The sequence below is a fragment of the Mesoplodon bidens genome (assembly GCF_964165515.1).
Source record: "Mesoplodon bidens genome assembly, chromosome: 9".
Classification (NCBI taxonomy): domain Eukaryota; kingdom Metazoa; phylum Chordata; class Mammalia; order Artiodactyla; family Ziphiidae; genus Mesoplodon; species Mesoplodon bidens.
Genome location: NC_138166.1, coordinates 30019210 through 30037107, shown reverse-complemented (window position 1 = coordinate 30037107; position 17898 = coordinate 30019210). Strand labels below are relative to the sequence as shown.

Genomic DNA, 17898 nt, shown 5'->3' with positions numbered 1-17898 from the left:
TGCTCTAGGTCACACAGATGAAGAAACTTGGCATCCATTTTGGGAGGGTTTGTACCAGGTGATCTCGAAAGTCCCTTTTGGTCATTCTGATAGTTTCTTTTTTTTAATGTTGAGCCTTCTTTTAATTTATTTATCTTTATTTTTGGCTGTGTTGGGTCTTCATTTCTGTGTGAGGGCTTTCTCTAGTTGTGGCAAGCGGGGGCCACTCTTCATCGCGGTGCGCGGGCCTCTCACTGTCGCGGCCTCTCTTGTTGCGGAGCACAGGCTCCAGATGCACAGGCTCAGTAGTTGTGGCTCACGGGCCCAGCTGCCCCGCGGCACGTGGGATCTTCCCAGACCAGGGCTCGAACCCGTGTCCCCTGCATCAGCAGGCAGATTCTCAACCACTGCGCCACCAGGGAAGCCCCATTCTGATAGCTTTAAGTGTTATTACATATCATAATTTATTCATTCTATGATCACATCATGCCTCATATTCCATCACCTGTGAACTAGAGTGGAGTAGACCAGTATAGCTCCTCAGTGATCATGGATATATACTCCTCATAGGTACACTGCAGTGTCTGCTGCTGTTAGAATTTGCACAGTGTTACCTTCTGTTATTCTCCTCCAACCTTATCTTGAACATGGCAGACAGGTGATGTACTCACAATCAGCCTGCATTGCTGCCTTGTGGATCTTGACAAGAAAAACACACTTAGTACAAATAAAATCTCAGTGAAACAGATCAAAGATTCCCTTCAGCCAAGGGGAAGAAATGCCTTCAGTGAATAAGAACATCAGCAAGAAATGGCCTCTTTTTCTTTTTTCTTTTTAAAAAAGTTTTATTGAAGTAGAGCTGATGTACAGCGTTGTGCCGATCTCTGCTCTACAGCAAAGCGGCTCAGTTACACGTGTATATAATATGTGTATAATATGTGTGAATTTTTAAAATATTCTTCTCCATTACGGTTTATCACAGGATACTGAATATAGTTCCCTGTGCTATACATTAGGCCCTTGTTGTTTATCCATTCTAAATGTACTAGTTTGCATCTACCAACCCCAAACTCCCAGTCCATCCCTCTCCCTTCCCCCACCCCCCTTGGCAACCACAAGTCTGTTCTCTATGAGTCTGTTTCCGTTTTGTAGATCAGTTCATTTGTGCCATACTTTAGATTCCACATATAAATGATATCACATGGCATTTGTCTTTCTCTTTCTGATTTACTTCACTTAGTATGACCATCTCTAGTTGCATCCATGTTGCTGCAAATGGCGTTATTTTGTTCTTTTTTATGGCTGAGTAATATTCCATTGTATATATGCACCACATCTTCTTTATCCATTCATCGGTCGATGGACATTTAGGTTGTTTCCGTGTTTTGGCTATTGTGAACAGTGCTGCAACAAACATAAGGGTGTATGTATCTTTTTGAACAGTTTTGTCTGGGTATATTCCCAGGATTCGGATTGCTGGATCATAAGAAATGGCCTCTTTTAATGTACTGTTTTGGAGTCTTCCTGTCTCACTCTCATTTTTGTAAAATGAGAGAAATTATTTTTCTTCTTTAAGAATTTCACAAATGAGAACTTAGAAAAGAAAATGTCTGAGCATTCTCCTTGTCACTGGCACTGAGGGAAGAAGAGCAGCCGAGATTCGCTGGATTGAAGCTGATGTTCACCTTCTTTTTAGATGCCATTGCTTACTTCCTTTTTGTTTTCTGTGGGAAGAATTATAAACCAGGCGGGCAGTTGAAGCTTTAATAATCTGATAATGATAATTGATTGGCTAAATGATTGATGAAGGTAAAATTTATCATTTTTGAGACCCACAATCTGTGCATTATTTTCCCTGTTTGTACTTTCCTTAATTGCTGTGAATAATAGTAATAGTTGGAAGAGTGTTCTTCTTGTACAGTCAGTAATGACAATGCCTGCAGCTTTAACCTTGTTTTATTTGTCTTACGTAAATGAAATGAGACAATTGAAGAAAATAGACGTATTGGCTCATCTTAATTCTGGAATTGATTTAATTAATCATTTCCCCATAAATATTTGTAACTATTTTTTATTTAGCTATTAACTTAGGTTAACAGATACGATAGTTTTACAGTGAATTTATCTTAGTGAAATGTAAGTTCAGTCTATTTTGAGGAAGATAAGTCTAGAGTAGACTACACTAGATGCTCCATGAGATTAGGGACTATTTCCATCTTATTCACCAAAATACCCTTGGTGCCTAGTGTTTGCCTACTAAGTACTAGATAAGAAATATCTGTTGAGTGACATATAGTGTGGTTCCTATATACTTACCTGTAATGAGAGTGCATAGTCTCCCTATACCATCAACATCTCATTGAACAAGTAAACTGAAAGTTTTATTACTGCTTCTTATTGCTGTTTACTGTTTAGAAAAGAAATTTTAGTAATAACTTTGAATTAAAGTAGGAAAAATGGATGAATTATGAATAAAGGTAATTGACAGCCATCATCTTCCATAGCATAGCCATCATCTTCCATAGCATGAGGTCTCTGAAGGAAGAAAAGCAAAACTAAGAGGTCCTTGTGATGAAAAGATTAAAAATAGATGTTCTTTATTGTTAGGCATAAATCATGGATGATAATCAGCATATAAATGATTCAATTCAGAGACTATTATTTGGTACATTGTACGGGGTGGTTGCATGATGGTAGTAAAGCTTTAAATTTTCATGTCATATTTTATTCTCAAAGTGGTTTTCAGTCTCTCATAGGACCACAAGCAGTCCTGTGAGCGAGGAGGGGAAAGCCGTGTCATCCTTGGAATGTGAATGCATGGAGGCAAGGAGGGTTAAGTAAGTTGCCCAGCCATTTGCTGGTTGGGGACAGATGGATATAAATGTTGTTTTCCACACCTGCATATTTCTATCTTTATAGTAGTATATAGTATATATACTCTATAGTATATATACTATGTATAGTAGAGTATATATAGTTCTCATAGAAGAGAACATAGGCAAAACATTCTCTGACATAAATTGTAGCATTGTTTTCTTAGGTCGGTCTCCCACAGCAATAGAAATAAAAGTAAAAATAAACAAATGGGACCTAATCAAACGTATAAGCTTTTGCACAGCAAAGGAAACTGTAAATAAAAGGAAAAAACCTATGGACTGGGAGAAAATATTTGCAAATGATGCGACTGACAAGTTTAATTTCCAAAATATGCAAATAGTTCATACATCTCAATAACAAAAAACCAAATAACCCAATCAAAAAATGGGCAGAAGATCTAAATAGACATTTCTCCAAAGAAGACATACAGGTGGCCACTAGGCACATGAAAAGATGTTCAACATGCCTAATTGTTAGAGAAATGCAAATCAAAACTGCAATGAGGTATCACCTCACACCAGTCAGAATGGCCATCATTAAAAAGTCTACAAATAACAAATGCTAGAGAGGGTGTGGGGAAAAGAGAACCCTCCTACACTGTTGGTGGGAATGTGAATTGGTACAGCCAATATGGAGAACAGTATGGAGGTTCCTTAAAAAACTGAAAATAGAGTTGCCATATGATCCAGCAGTCCCAGTTCTGGGCATACCTCTGGAGAAAACTATAATTCAAAAAGATACATGCACCCCAATGTTCACTGCAGCACTACTTACAGTAGCCAAGACATGGGAGCCACCTAAATGTACATGGACAGATGAATGGATAAAGATGATGTGGTCCAAGTATACAATGGAATATTACTCAGCTGTAAAAAAGAATGAAATAGTGCCATTTGCAGCTGCATGGATGGACCTAGAGATTATCATACTAAGTGAAATAAGTCAGAGAGAAAGACAGATACCATACATCTCATATCACTTACATATGGAATCTAGAATATGACACAAATGAACTTATTTTTAAAACAGAAACAGACTCACAGACATAGAAAACAAATTTATGGTTACCAAAGTCAAAAGGGGGTGAGGGAGGAATAAGTTAGGAGTTTGGGATTAGCAGATACAAACTACTATATATGAAATAGATAACCAGCAAGGTCCTACTGTATAGCACAGGGAACTATATTCGGTATCCTATAATAAACCATAATGGAAAAGAATATGAAAAAGAATATGTATATATGTGTATAACTGAGTCACTTTGCTGTACACCAGACACTAGCACAACGTTGTAAATCAACTATATTTTAATTTAAAAAAGTCTTATGTTGTACTGTAAGCGAATTTGAATGAAGAGTATAGTCCTCAAGATTATAAAAACCCTTCTAATTCAACTAAAAACCAAAGGCCAAGAAAGCAGAGTAAAAGTAGAAAGTAGATGTGGTTAGGACAGAGGGAATAAGGAAAGGAAAAGCTGGTCCTTGTTGATGCCTGCCTGAAGAGGTCGGTAGGGCTGTGTTGACATCATCTCATGGAGTAAATTGTGTTTAATAAGAACGTGTGGCTCTTCCTTTCCTTTGACATGTGGCTCTAGAGCTGCCTTCCAGGGTGGAAAAAAAGGTTGAGGAGGAGGCAATAATTAAAATACAAAAAGCTGTAGACTCTTTAGCTCGTCTGTATTACTAAAGGCCCTATACCTATTCACCTAACTTTGACCATGGAATTAATCTAAAGAGATGTAAAATCATCAATCCAGTGGCAGAATTCTGATTGTCCCAGACCCCTGAATTATATTATTAATAATTGCAGCTAACAATTATTATGTGCTTTATGTCAGGCACACTGCTAAATGTTTTATATGGAATATCTCATTTACTCCCCAAACGCTTGGAGATAGATATTACTATTATTTTCCTTTTATAGGTGTGGACATTGAGGCATATGGAAGTTAGTAACTTGCTAAAATATTTGGTAAATGTGTGTGTTTCAGCTATAATATATTAAAAATTTCATAAGATACCTGGGGGTAGGGAATTGTTATTGCTTTATAATGCACATGAATATTTTTTAACAGTTCAAGACAGCAAATGAAGAAAGATGTGAAATATAATAATGAATTAATTTGACATTACTTGCCCTTTTTGCAATGATTATAATAATCATTGCTTGAATTGAATTTTCTTGGGACATGAGCTTTGGAATCAGAGAGCTAAATTTGAATATCATCTTTGCCACTTGTTAATTGGATAATTTTCTAATAGGGTTATTTAAATGTACTGTGCATCAATTTTTGCTTCTGGCGAATGGGCATAATATCTTCCTCCTTCACAGGTCTATTAAAACACATCAACCCTGATTATTCATGGATTCCATATTTGCAAATTTACCTACCTTAAAAATTTATTTGTAACTCTCAAATCAGTCCATGTAATACTTTCACTGTCATTTGCAGACATGTACAGAGCAGTAAAAATGAGTCATCCGACCATGTGGTCCCAGCTGAGGTTGAAGATGGTGACAGGCTGCCTCCTTATTTCATTTTGCATACTGCCAACTGTGTCGTTTGCACAGTCTATTTAATACCATGTTTTTTGCATTCTTATGCTTTTTATTGGTGATCTTACTGTTTAAAATAGTGCTGAAGTGCTGGCTGGTGATCCTAAGTGCAAGAAGTCTGTCCCTTGCCTTTTGGAGAAAATTCACGTGTTAAATAAGCTTAGTTCAAGTATAAGTATTAGTTAAATAAGCTTAGTTCAAGTATAAGTATTAGTGCCGTTGGCCATAAGTTTAATGTTGATGAATCAACAACATATTTTAAATAAGATGTTTTCCGGCTGAAAAACCCGTAAAACAAGATACTGATGAAGATGATACTGTGACTTGTTGATGAAGATATTGTGACTAGAGAATCACAGGGGCCTAAGCCTGTATTTTCCCCAGGAGCAGTGGTTCATTATTTACCAGTTTAGTTTTCACGATAACTTTGTACAACTATCGTGAGTAAAAAGAGTTGGCTGTGTTATACTCAATACATTTACTGTTAATGTTATCTCTCAGTTTTCCTTCTGACCTTAGAGAAATACCTCCGAAAGAGTTGGCGATATTCTTAATGACTTTAAAGGGCAATGGACACTCTCTGAAATATCACAAACACAATCATCTCCTTTTTAGAGTCTAGGGTCCCTTTTAACAACTTATCATAAAAAGTTACTTCTTACTATTTAAGTTAAAAGTTCAGTTTTGGACACTAGACTAAACTGTCTTGAAAGATAACTGTTTTATCAGAAAGTAAATATTTTCAGTTTGGCAGGCAGTGCAGTCTCTCTCACAGCTATTCACCTCTGCCACTGTGGTGTGAAAGTAGCTATAGACAATATGTATATGAACGGTTATGACTGTGTTTCAATAAAACTTTATTTACAAAAACAAGTAGCAGGCCGGATTTGGCCTGTGAGCTCTAGTTTGCTGACCTTTGATTTAGTGTAATGTGGGCTCTTGGTTTATGGTATTGTTTATCAGTTTGCTAGAAGACCTATAAACCATAAAAAGTAAAATAAATTTTTTTCTATAACTGTTTCTTGATATGTTGTAGTGATCATAATCACATGTTGTGAGCATTTATTAAAGGCAAGGCACCGTGCTAACCACTTTATACTATTTTTTAGTTTCTCATTGTAGCTCTATCAGGCAGCACTATGATTATTATCTTATTTTTTCAGAGATAGAAACTGAGACCCGGAGAGGTGACGTATTTCACTCAGGGTCACAGATTTAGGGAGTGGTACAACTTGACCCCAAGATAGTTTTGACCTTATAGCCAGCATGCAATACTTTTTGCTTAACCTTTCCTTGTTTTCTGATGTTCTGCTAATTTAGGGATGTTGATTTGAGGGTTAGAAATGCATTGTACAGCATCTTAAGCTTTTCTGAAGAAAAACATTTATTCAGTGGATAAGTAAGTAGATGAGTGTGGGTTTTAGCTCTATTTCTTTAATTCATTTTTTCAAAATTAGCTTGTTTTATTTCTTGTTACATTTCCAAATGTATTCTAAAAGGGAGTATACCTAAATGTGAAGTTTTGCTGCTTCGCTCTCGGCTGGGAGATTTGTTTTTCTTCACTGGATAATTTAGAGGTCTTATTTTGTTCTTGTTTCTTTAATATCCTGATTAAAGGATTAGAAAGCTCTTTGCTACGTTTGAGTCACTAATACTGCTCTGAGCACAGAGCCCCACTCTTGGGGGACATAGGTTTGCGTTTGCTGAATGAATAATAACTTAGCGGCAGAATTGCTGTCTTTTCTATAACTGTGTCAGCTGTCCTGCGCATTGCCTGTGGCTGCTGTTTTCTGGCTGTACTTCTGAGCATTAGCACAGAACTTGACATCATCAGTAAAAAGAAGGAGGTTGTGGAAATAACTCAGTGGGAGTCGTGAATAGTGAAAACATGGATTCATGGTGGAGATACTTGTTTAGCTATTGCATGTGAAGCACTACCCTCTCATTATCCCCTTTATGTTTACGTCACTCACTGGTTCATCCGTTTATTTGCACTCAGTATTTGCCCGGTACAATTAGGAATTCAAAAATAACAATGATCCCTGCTTTCTGGGAGCTTGAAGTCTCACATCAATTGATAAGTGATACCTATCTATCCATCCATCCGTCTGTCTATCTTTAAGGGGGGTATTATGAGAAGAGTATTGTAGGAGCACAGAGAGAGGCACAGTTGACTGCCTGGTGGGGTAAGGCCCCACCTTCTGTTCTGAAGAGGGTCATTTTTTGACTTAGGAATGGGAGTTTTCCAGGTGAGCAGGTGCGTTGATCCGCATCTCCGAAGAAAGACCACAGCGGCGAGAAAGAGGATGAAATATTCTGGGAGTGATAAGAATTTTGTGATGGTTGGAAGAGAATGGGTCAAGGGATGAGCCCGGTAAGATAGGTCGGGGTCAGACTGTGAAGTGCATGTAGTGATAAGGGAGACTTTGGAAAGCTTTAATTAGGGTGTGACCTGATCAGAGCTTTATAAAAATAAGGCTGGTGACAGTGTGAAGGGGAGGAAATTGTTGGGGGGTGTGATGACTAATGGATTATACATTCTTCTGCCTTCCAGCTTTCTCCTGTGCTTCTGGGGAGTATCTAGAAATGAAGAATCAGGTATGCAGTAAGTGTGGTGAAGGCACCTACTCCTTGGGCAGTGGCATCAAATTTGATGAATGGGATGAATTGCCAGCAGGATTTTCCAACGTTGCAACATTCATGGACACTGTGGTCGGCCCTTCTGACAGCAGGCCAGATGGCTGTAACAAGTAAGAATCCAGAGGAGCCTTGAGAAGGGTGTGGTTGCTCTTTTCCAGAAAGATGTTGAGGATAATCTTGATAGTGATTGGGATTATAGATAAACTAATTGCAAATAGTCACAGTTTTTTTTTTAACAGTCCTTATGAGTAATGTAGCTGAACTTTCATGAGGTTAAAATAGTTGCTCTTAGGACATAATAGATACTGTATGCAAAAAATTCAATAAAGCTATTAAGAAAACAAATTAATTTTCTAATAATACATGCATAACTATATGAAAGTCAGTGGTGTTTCTACAAACCCTTCTGTAATTTTAATGAATAACTTCAATGTTTTTTCTTTTCCCCTGAGAGGAAAAATGTATAACCTTCATTTTGACACTTGAGTGTCTCCAGTTACAGAGTGGGTTAAACACCTAAAGTGGAAAGCAGCTTTACTTAATTTCCACCTTTTTAACAGGAGATTATTAGGTTTGCCTGTGACAACATTGGAGGAATGATAAACTGTTTTGAAAAAACACAAAATGTTTATCTTTGGGCTGTTACCCTTCCTGTTTTCTTGTATCGACTATGTAACATTCCCCTTTCACATGGCCATGTTTAGGAGAATTTAACTTTAGGCCTCGGGCTACCTTCTGACAAGGATGGTTTCTCACGACTCAGTTTTTTTTACCATGAGCTAAAGATGCTGGGGAATTATTTAGCTGTGATAACAGATGTGTTTTCTCCTCCCTCGTTCCTACCTTCCCTCCATTCCCCCTTGCTTTATATAGCTGTCTCTCTCTCTGCCAGGTGACATTTTTACTCTTCTGATAACAGTCATTTCATCACGTAGGGTTGTGACGTTAGATAGCATTAACAGAATTGTTATATCTAATAATTCTAACTATATATAAAATGTATATGTGTGTGTATATACATATACATTTGTGTATATGTACACACATGAACGATGTGGGAATTATGGGTGCTCATCCTCCTTTGAGTTGAAAATCCACTTATAACTTAACAGTTGGCTTTTTGTATCCACCCTTTGGCATCTGGCGGATTCAACCAACCATGGATCAAGTAGTACTGTAATGTGCCTTTAGTGAAAATAATCTGCGTATAATTGGACCCATGCAGTTCAAGATGTATATTTATCTATGTACATACACACACACACACACAAGCATCCCCTGCTTTTCCCAAGGTTGCTTTATATCATTTCGCTTTTATGAAAAACCTATATTAGTACCTGTTTTTTGCTAACCAAAAGAAATCTGAAGAGGATTTTTGCTTTTACAAAAAAAAAAAAAAAAAAGGGCAAAAAGCAAAAATACTGTTCAGCATTGGTTTTGCAGCAAGCAAGGCTGTCATAGCGGCTGTGTGCGCCATGGGCAGCGAGAGTGGCACCAAGCCCTTTCCTGGAACTGCATGCAGCGCCTCAGCATCAAGCCCCCCTAACTTTGAACTGTGTCTGAGATCTATGCTTTATCTTGATTTATTTTGTAAATCCATTAGTAAGATGTGTCCTAAGGTAGTTGCTTCTTTGCTTTGCGCCGTTTCAGCTTACGAAAGGTTTCATAGGAACACTGTACTTTCGTGTAATGTGGGAAACGTGTGTGTGTATAATTTAATTCAATTTTTTTAAATAAAAGAGTTCCTTAGAGGAAGGTACTAGTAGGATGTTATGAGACCTCAGATCTTTGTCTTGGTGGGCAGGAGATATTGATGTGGCTTCTTTTTCTAATTCCAATAAACTTGGAATTGTTTATTCATTAAAGAGATTGAATGATAAGCAGAAAATTTTCAGTGTATTGAGTATAACTGTCTCAGTGTAAATTTCAGCCTCTTACTTTTTTGCTTATCTCCCTTCCTTCCTCCCTCCTTTTTTCCTTTCTTCCTTTTTTTCTGTCCACCCAATACTGTATTCTTTTTTTAAAATTAATTAATTTATTTATTTTTGGCTGTGTTGGGTCTTCATTTCTGTGCGAGGGCTTTCTCTAGTTGTGGCAAGCGGGGGCCACTCTTCATCGCGGTGCGCAGGCCTCTCACTATCGCGGCCTCACTTGTTGCGGAGCACAGGCTCCAGACGCGCAGGCTCAGTAGTTGTGGCTCAAGGGCCTAGTTGCTCCGCGGCATGTGGGATCTTCCCAGACCAGGGCTTCAACCCGTGTCCCCTGCACTAGCAGGCAGACTCTCAACCGCTGCACCACCAGGGAAGCACCACCAGGGAAGCCCCCAATATTGTATTCTTTTTACTTCTTTTTAGTTGCTTGGGTCATATGGAAAGATGTTCATTGACCTTTATAAGAAACTAAGAGCTTTTCAAAATGGCTGTAACATTAGAGTCCAACAGTGCATTTGAATTCTAGTTGTTGTACATATTTACCAATATTTGTATTGTCAAGTCTTGTTTTATTTTAGTCTAAGTGTGTGTATGAGAAATAATATCTCCTTGTGATTTTTATTTGCATTTCCCTTCTTTATAAAGGTGTTGAGCACTATTCATATGTCTGTCCATTGTCTATATGTTTTGTGTGTGAGTGTGTGTGTGTGTGTGTGTGTGTGTGTGAAGTGTCAAAATGTTTTACCCATTTGCTATTTTTTGGGGTCACTTTATTATTGAGCTGTAGGAGTTCTCTGTGTATGCTAGACATGAGATCATGTCATGAATATATTTATTTAATATTTAGCATATACACATATGCATGCAGAAATACATGTATGTGTGTGTAATATTTCCTTCTGTCTGTAGCTTTTGCCTTTTCATTTTCTCAATGGTGTCCTATGATAAAAGTTTAACATTTGAAAAAGTACAATTTATCACTGTTTTCTGTTATGGTTAGTGTTTTTATATCTTCAGATATCTTACAAAGGCCACAAATTACAATATCTATTCTTAAAGTGTTATTAGCATTATTATTGTACTTTTATATAATATGTAAGTTTTATGTAATACGTAAAGTTTTACACCAGTGTAGTTCCCTTTACACCCTCATCTTTGAGCTACGATTATATATTATATTTAGGAACACATTATAAACCCAATAATACAATGAAATGTTTTAAAAAGAATCAATTGATGGGACTTCCCTAGTGGTACAGTGGTTAAGAATCTGCCTGCCAGTGCAGGGGACACGGTTTCGAGCCCTGGTCTGGGAAGATCCCACATACCGTGGAGCAACTAAGCCTGTGCGCCACAACTACTGAGCCTGTGCTCTAGAGCCCGCGAGCCCCAACTACTGAAGCCTGTGTGCCTAGAGCCCATGCTCCACAACAAGAGAAGCCACCACAATGAGAAGCCCGTGCACCTCAATGAAGAGTAGCCCCTGCTCGCCACAACTAGAGAAAGACCTAACACAGCAACGAAGACCCAACACAGCCAAAAATAAATAAATTTTTAAAAAAATCAATTGTTTTTTAAAAAACTTAAGAGATAAAAATATGCTTATCTACATATTTATCATTATTGGTGCTCTTTCCTCCTGTATATAGGTTGGCATGTTTATCCAGTATTATTTTTTTCATCCTGTAAAATTTTCTTTATCATTTCTTGTAATGCAGGTCTGCTGCTCACAAATTCTCTTAGCTTTTTTTTTGTTTAACCTAAAAATATCTTTATTTTAGCATCAGTTTCAAAGAATATTTTGTTGGACGTATGAGTCTGGGCTTTTACTTTTCCCTTTCCATGCTTTAAAGATGTTCCATTACCTCTGAATCTCTCCCATATTTGTGATAAAAAAATTAGCTGTATTTTGTATGGTTAGTTCCCTTCTACGTAATGTGTTTTTACTTCCCTGACTACTTATAAAATGTTCTGTGTATCTTTGCTGTTCAACAGTTTGACTGTGATGGTGTGGTTTTCTTTGTATTTACTCTGCTTGAAGTTCACTGAGCTTCTTGAATTTGTAGGTTGATATTGTTACCAAATTTGAGAATTATGTTAACCACTATTTCACCAGTAACACTTTTCTGCCCCTTTCTCTCCCTCTTTTCCTTCTATGATTCCAAATGCATGTATGTTAGGCCACTTGGTGTCGTCCAAAAGTCACTGAGCCTCTATTTTTTTCCCAATTTTTTTCTCTTAGACTTCAGATTACATAGTTTCTATTTCTGTGTCATTGACTATTTCTTTTGCAGTCTCAAACTTGATCTTAAGCTCATCTGTTGAATTTTCAATTTCATGTATTGTAATTTTCAGTTCTAGAATTTCCATTTAGTTTTAAGAATGGTTCTTATTTCCCTTAAAATAGTTGAGATTCCTCATCCCTTCACTCACTGTATTTATCTTTTATCTGATGTTGTTGATTATATTTTGAAGAGCTGTCTTAAATACATGTCTGTTTCTTTTGTTTTTTTTTGTTTGTTTTATAAATCTATTTATTTATTAATTTTTGGCTGCATTGGGTCTTTGTTGCTGTGCATGGGCTTTCTCTAGTTGTGACAAGCGGGGGCTACTCTTCATTCCGGTGCACAGGCTTCTCATTGCCGTGGCTTCTCTTGTGGAGCACAGGCTCTAGGCTCGTGGGCTTCAGTAGTTATGGCACGTGGGCTTAGTAGTTGTGGCTCGCGGGCTCTAGAGTGCAGGCTCAGTAGTTGTGGTGCACAGGTTTCATTGCTCCGCGGCATGTGGGATCTTCCCGGACCAGGGCTCGAACCCGTGTCCCCTGCATTGACAGGCAGATTCTTTACCACTGTACCACGAGGGAAGCCCCTGTCTGTTTCTTTTTTTTTTTTTTTTTTTTTTTTGCGGTACGTGGGCCTCTCACTGCTGTGGCCTCTCCCGTTGCGGAGCACAGCCTCTGGATGTGCAGGCTCAGCGGCCATGGCTCACAGGCCCAGCCGCTCCACGGCATGTGGGATCTTCCCGGACCGGGGCACGAACCCGTGTCCCCTGCATCGGCAGGTGGACTTTCAACCACTGCGCCACCAGGGAAGCCCCTGTCTGTTTCTTTTGATTATCTTTTTTCTCAATTAACGGTCATACTTTCCCACTTCTTTGCATTCCTAGTAAATTTTTATTGTATCTTGGGCATCATGAATGTTAAGATGTAGGGAATGTGGATTATTTTTTTCTTTCATTTAAAAGATGTTGGATTTTGTTCTGGAAGGCAGTTTATTTACGAGAAGAATGCCTTGATCTCGTCAGGTCTGATTTTGAAATTTTTTTTTAGAGTGGCTCGATATTGGTTTCACACTTAGTTCTAGGTCATGGTCTTTACTCTAGGGCAAGAGTTGGGCACACTGTGGCCTGTGGGCCCTCCCTCGGTTTTTGGAAGTAAAGTTATATTGGAACACAGCTGCACTCATTTATTTATATATTGTCTATGGCTGCTTTTGAACGACAGTGGCCTAGTTAAGCATTGCAGGAGAGACCAGATGATTCATAAAGCCAAAATTATTGACTCTCCGGCCCTTCATGAAAAAGTTTGCTGATACCTACTCTAGGGCATGGCCCTTATTCCTGAAGTGTGGCAATTCTGGAATCTCAGATGAATGTCCAATGGGGTTATTACGTTTTCTCCTTTCTGGCTGTCCTGGAGCTCTAGTGACTCCCATAAAAGTGACCTCTCTGATTATGTCTTAGCTTTGCAATGGCTGTTCGCTGGTAGGCCTGCCCACTCCAGACCCAAGCCTGAACCTTCAGAGAAACTCCATGTGGACTTCTGGAGCCCCTGTTTTCTCTGCATCTCAGGCCTGAACATTCCAGTTGTTTCAGCTGCCCCAAATATTCATCCCTGCTCCTTTGCTCAGTGAGATCACTGTGCTCTGCCTGGGTGCTATCTCCCTGTGCCATGGTCTGGAAAGTGTCCTGAAGGATGAGGTCAGGGTCAATTTGGGCTTTGTCTCATGTGTTTCCTGCTGTCAAGAATCTCAGTCCTTCACTGCCTATTGTCAATGCCTGAACATGGCTCACGTGTTTTGTTTAGTTTACTAGATTGTTAAAGAAAAGGGCAAATCCAATGCCAATTAGTGAGTCATGATGGGATGTGGAAGTCTCAGTCTTTCATTCAAAAATTTTTTTTCTGTTAGTAAAAAGAAAATAATTTGCCAAAATCTCACTTATCATCCAGATAGAAAGTTAAATTTGAAGAGAAGGATAGTAAGTTGTGCTGTCATATGGTTTGGTTGGAAATTTTTTTTTGGCCCAAAAGTTGGCACGTGACTCATTATTGATTAATCTAAGAACTAGATGGTTAGATTTACAACCCAACTTTTATTCACTAGTGTATTTTCTTAATATTTCATTTTATTTTTTAGATAAAATTTCCAATCAGACTTTTACCCCTACTATATATTATGACACTGTGACCTATATTTTATTTAGGTTCACTTTAAATTGGCTTTTTCTAGGACGATATCTTCTCTCATAATCAAGGAACCCCTGCATTCCCCTGCCAAGTATATGTTTGTAAATAAAACTTTAGATATTGTCTGAGAGAATAACTCCATCTAAGACAACTGGAATTAGTGATCATCTGTTTAGCAATCAAATTTTTGGTGAAAAATAACAGTTACATAGCAACTTGATTGTTTAACCATGCCACCGTTTAGGAAGTCATGTGCCACAAGAAATGAACCTTTTTCCAGCAATGGTGTTGGCCTGTGAGTTCCACATGAGCTTCAGACTCCTCTGCTGTGCTTTGTCAATGGAACTGCTTTTAAATCTCAGTTACAGAACTTGTGAAAAAAGGTTTCTGAATGCTGACATGAAATGGTTTTGTTTCCACAGCTCTTCCTGGGTCCCTCGTGGAAATTACATAGAGTCCAATCGTGATGACTGCACGGTATCCTTGATCTACGCTGTACACCTCAAGAAGTCGGGCTATGTTTTCTTTGAGTACCAGTATGTGGACAACAATATCTTCTTTGAGTTCTTTGTAAGGACTTTTATATTCTAGAATTCACTTTTTAAAGGACATTCATATAAAATTTCTCTTAATCATTTGTTCCCATTCCATTGTATGCCTCCTTGGTTTTTGTGCTAACTGAAGCTTTCAATATGAAAAGAAGTGTTATTTTTTGTCTATAATATTTTCTGGTTAATATTGTTTCTTTAACTTTGAGCTCTCACCTTGTAAAGTAACATTGGGCTTGTTTTTCCTTTTGGATGTGATTATTAGGAGACCATTTAGTGGAGACTTCTTGTGTGACAGATATTTTCCCCAAGATTCATTAAAATTTTTTTTCTACCTACAGATGCTACTTTGTTTAAAAATATGTTTTTACCAATTTTAGTTTTTGTTTAAAAGGCTTTTTTGCTCTTTGCAATTTCAAATATTTGAGTTATTTAAGTGTATTCATGGGCATTTAGGAGTGTCTGTGTGTTTCTGATTCTGCCGGTTTTGTACAATCCAGTGGAATCAATGGATGAGATAGTTGATGTCTCTGACAAGAGATTAAATAACATTACACAATATAGGAAAAAACAATAACAGAATGGGCTGTTACCATTAAAATTATTTAACTATTTATATAAACTGTATCTAATCTTGCAAATATTTGTTGTGGCAGTGACTCAGATACTTGAGAAAAACTTCTCAGATTGACTTCTTAAACCAAAAAAAAGTGTGTGTTGTGCAGGCAACTGGGAAAATATCTTGTAAATGTTTCTGTGGTCCAGATTTCAGGAATAAATGTACTGATAATGCTAAAACAAATTTATATTGCTCTTGATAATGGAAATTTCTAAATCAAAAGTTTGCTAGGAAGAGATATTTTCCATGAAGGTATGAGCCTTAGGCTCAAAGTCAAGAGATTCTGGCTCGGGTCCCAACTCTGCAATTGCTAGTTGTGTGTTATTGGACAATTAAGTTAACTTTCTAGCCCTCAGCATTCCTTTTTGTGAAGTGGATTGTAGACAAGACCTTTTAAAGAGCCTCGCAGCTCTAATATCCTTTGATGAGTTTAAGATGTTAAGCAGTATTCAAACAGATTGAATTTTTAAGCTGCATTTTGTTTGTAAGATACTTCTCAGACTGAATGATCCCCTATTCCATTGGACATTTTTGCAATATTACTAAAATAAAGTTAAGAAGCAAGATAATTGTATAATTGTTAGAATAAGCATTTAGTTTTGTGTTGTCCATTAAGTCCTTTGAGAGTTGTCAGTAAAGGTACTCTTAAGGCATGAAATTTCATTACTTCCTCTCAATGATACCTTTGTTCTTCTGGATGTAGACTGAAAAGGGATGGTGAGTTCATGTTCCTTCTTTTACTGATGTTTCAGCTTTATAAGTTGCAGTTTATTGACTCAGAGGGTCAACACCTTACGGCCATCCTGCAAAATGGTTAGTGGAAAGGAAATGTCTGAAGACTGAAAGATGAAGATGCACCTTGAGCAATTCATAATTGAAAGCAGTAAAGTATTTAATTTTAGGAGCTGGGAGTTTCATTCAGCTCTCCCCTCCACACACACTTTTTTTTTTTTTTTTTTGCCATATGCGGGCCTCTCACTGCTGTGGCCTCTCCCGTTGCGGAGCACAGGCTCCAGACGCGCAGGGTCAGTGGCCATGGCTCACGGGCCCAGCCGTTCCATGGCATGTGAGATCTTCCCGGACCAGGGCACGAACCCGTATCCCCTGCATCGGCAGGCGGACTCTCAACCACTGCGCCACCAAGGAAGCCCCACACTTTTTTTTTTTAAATGATGAAACTGAAATCTGGAGACAATAAATGATTAGACCAAGGTTATACCTTTACCAGTTACTTTTAGAATAACAGGAGAACTCAGATCTGTAGAATGCCAAGAGAATGTCACGATAACGCATGATGTCTGATATCAGCTGAAAAAAACCTTTCAGTTTATCTAAACATTGACCACCAAAGGTATATATATTCAGGGTTCCTATCTGTTTAAAAGTGGCTTACCACTTGCATTAGGATTGTCATTATGTTTATAACATAAATATGACATTTGAATTCAGTTAAAGCAGATGTCCTCAGGAGCAGTCAGTATTGTCTGGCATTTGGCTGTTGCAAGGATCCGTTTTCTAGTTAGTAAGTCTTTAGGAAATAACTTGTATGGAAATTTTTTTTTTTTTTTTGCGGTACGTGGGCCTCTCACTATTGTGGCCTCTCCCGTTGTGGAGCACAGGCTTCAGACGCGCAGGCTCGGCAGCCATGGCTCACGGGCCCAGCCGCTCCGCGGCATGTGGGATCCTTCCGGACCGGGGCACGAACCCGTGTCCCCTGCATCGGCAGGCGGACTCCCAACCACTGTGCCACCAGGGAAGCCCTGGAAAATATTTTAATGCTGCTGTCTGTGAAATTAGTCAGGGGGATGAATGAAGTGGAAAAATGATTTAGAGAAGAGAGAAATAGCCATTTGGGCAGAAGTATACTTGATGAGATGTTATTTTAACCCTACTCTGTTGCTGACTGTTACACAAGACTGTAAAGATGGCCAAATTTTTGATGTCTACGTATTCTTCATAGGCCTGGAAGAGTATGTCCCAACTCCTAGGTATTTGGGAAGAATTGTCTGAAAAGCACAAAGTGTTTGGTGCTAAAGATATTAGCTGTATTCATTTGCACTGGCATAGAATATCATTAACATCTGTCCCCAAATACCAGCTGGTGCTTTGACTTTGGCTGTAGCCACTTACCTATACATATTTGGGTTAAGTCCCGGGGAAAGGAAGACAAAGCAGATTTCATTTATTGATTAATTTAAAAATTTAACGGCCCCAAATCTTATAAAAATAAACTTGATTTTTATACTTTCGGGCCTGCCTGGTGAATGCAAGCTTTTACATTTT

General features: G+C 38.2%; 1 protein-coding gene across 1 annotated transcript in view; it reads left to right on the top strand.

The window, feature by feature from the left end:
• The window catches only part of ELAPOR2 (endosome-lysosome associated apoptosis and autophagy regulator family member 2), a 187896-nt gene that overhangs the window by 104220 nt on the left and 65778 nt on the right, over positions 1-17898 (top strand). The window contains exons 3-4 of the mRNA XM_081243695.1: positions 7967-8162; positions 14871-15018. Coding sequence (XP_081099821.1) covers positions 7967-8162; positions 14871-15018 — 344 coding nt within the window. The remainder of the gene's footprint in view (positions 1-7966; positions 8163-14870; positions 15019-17898) is intronic.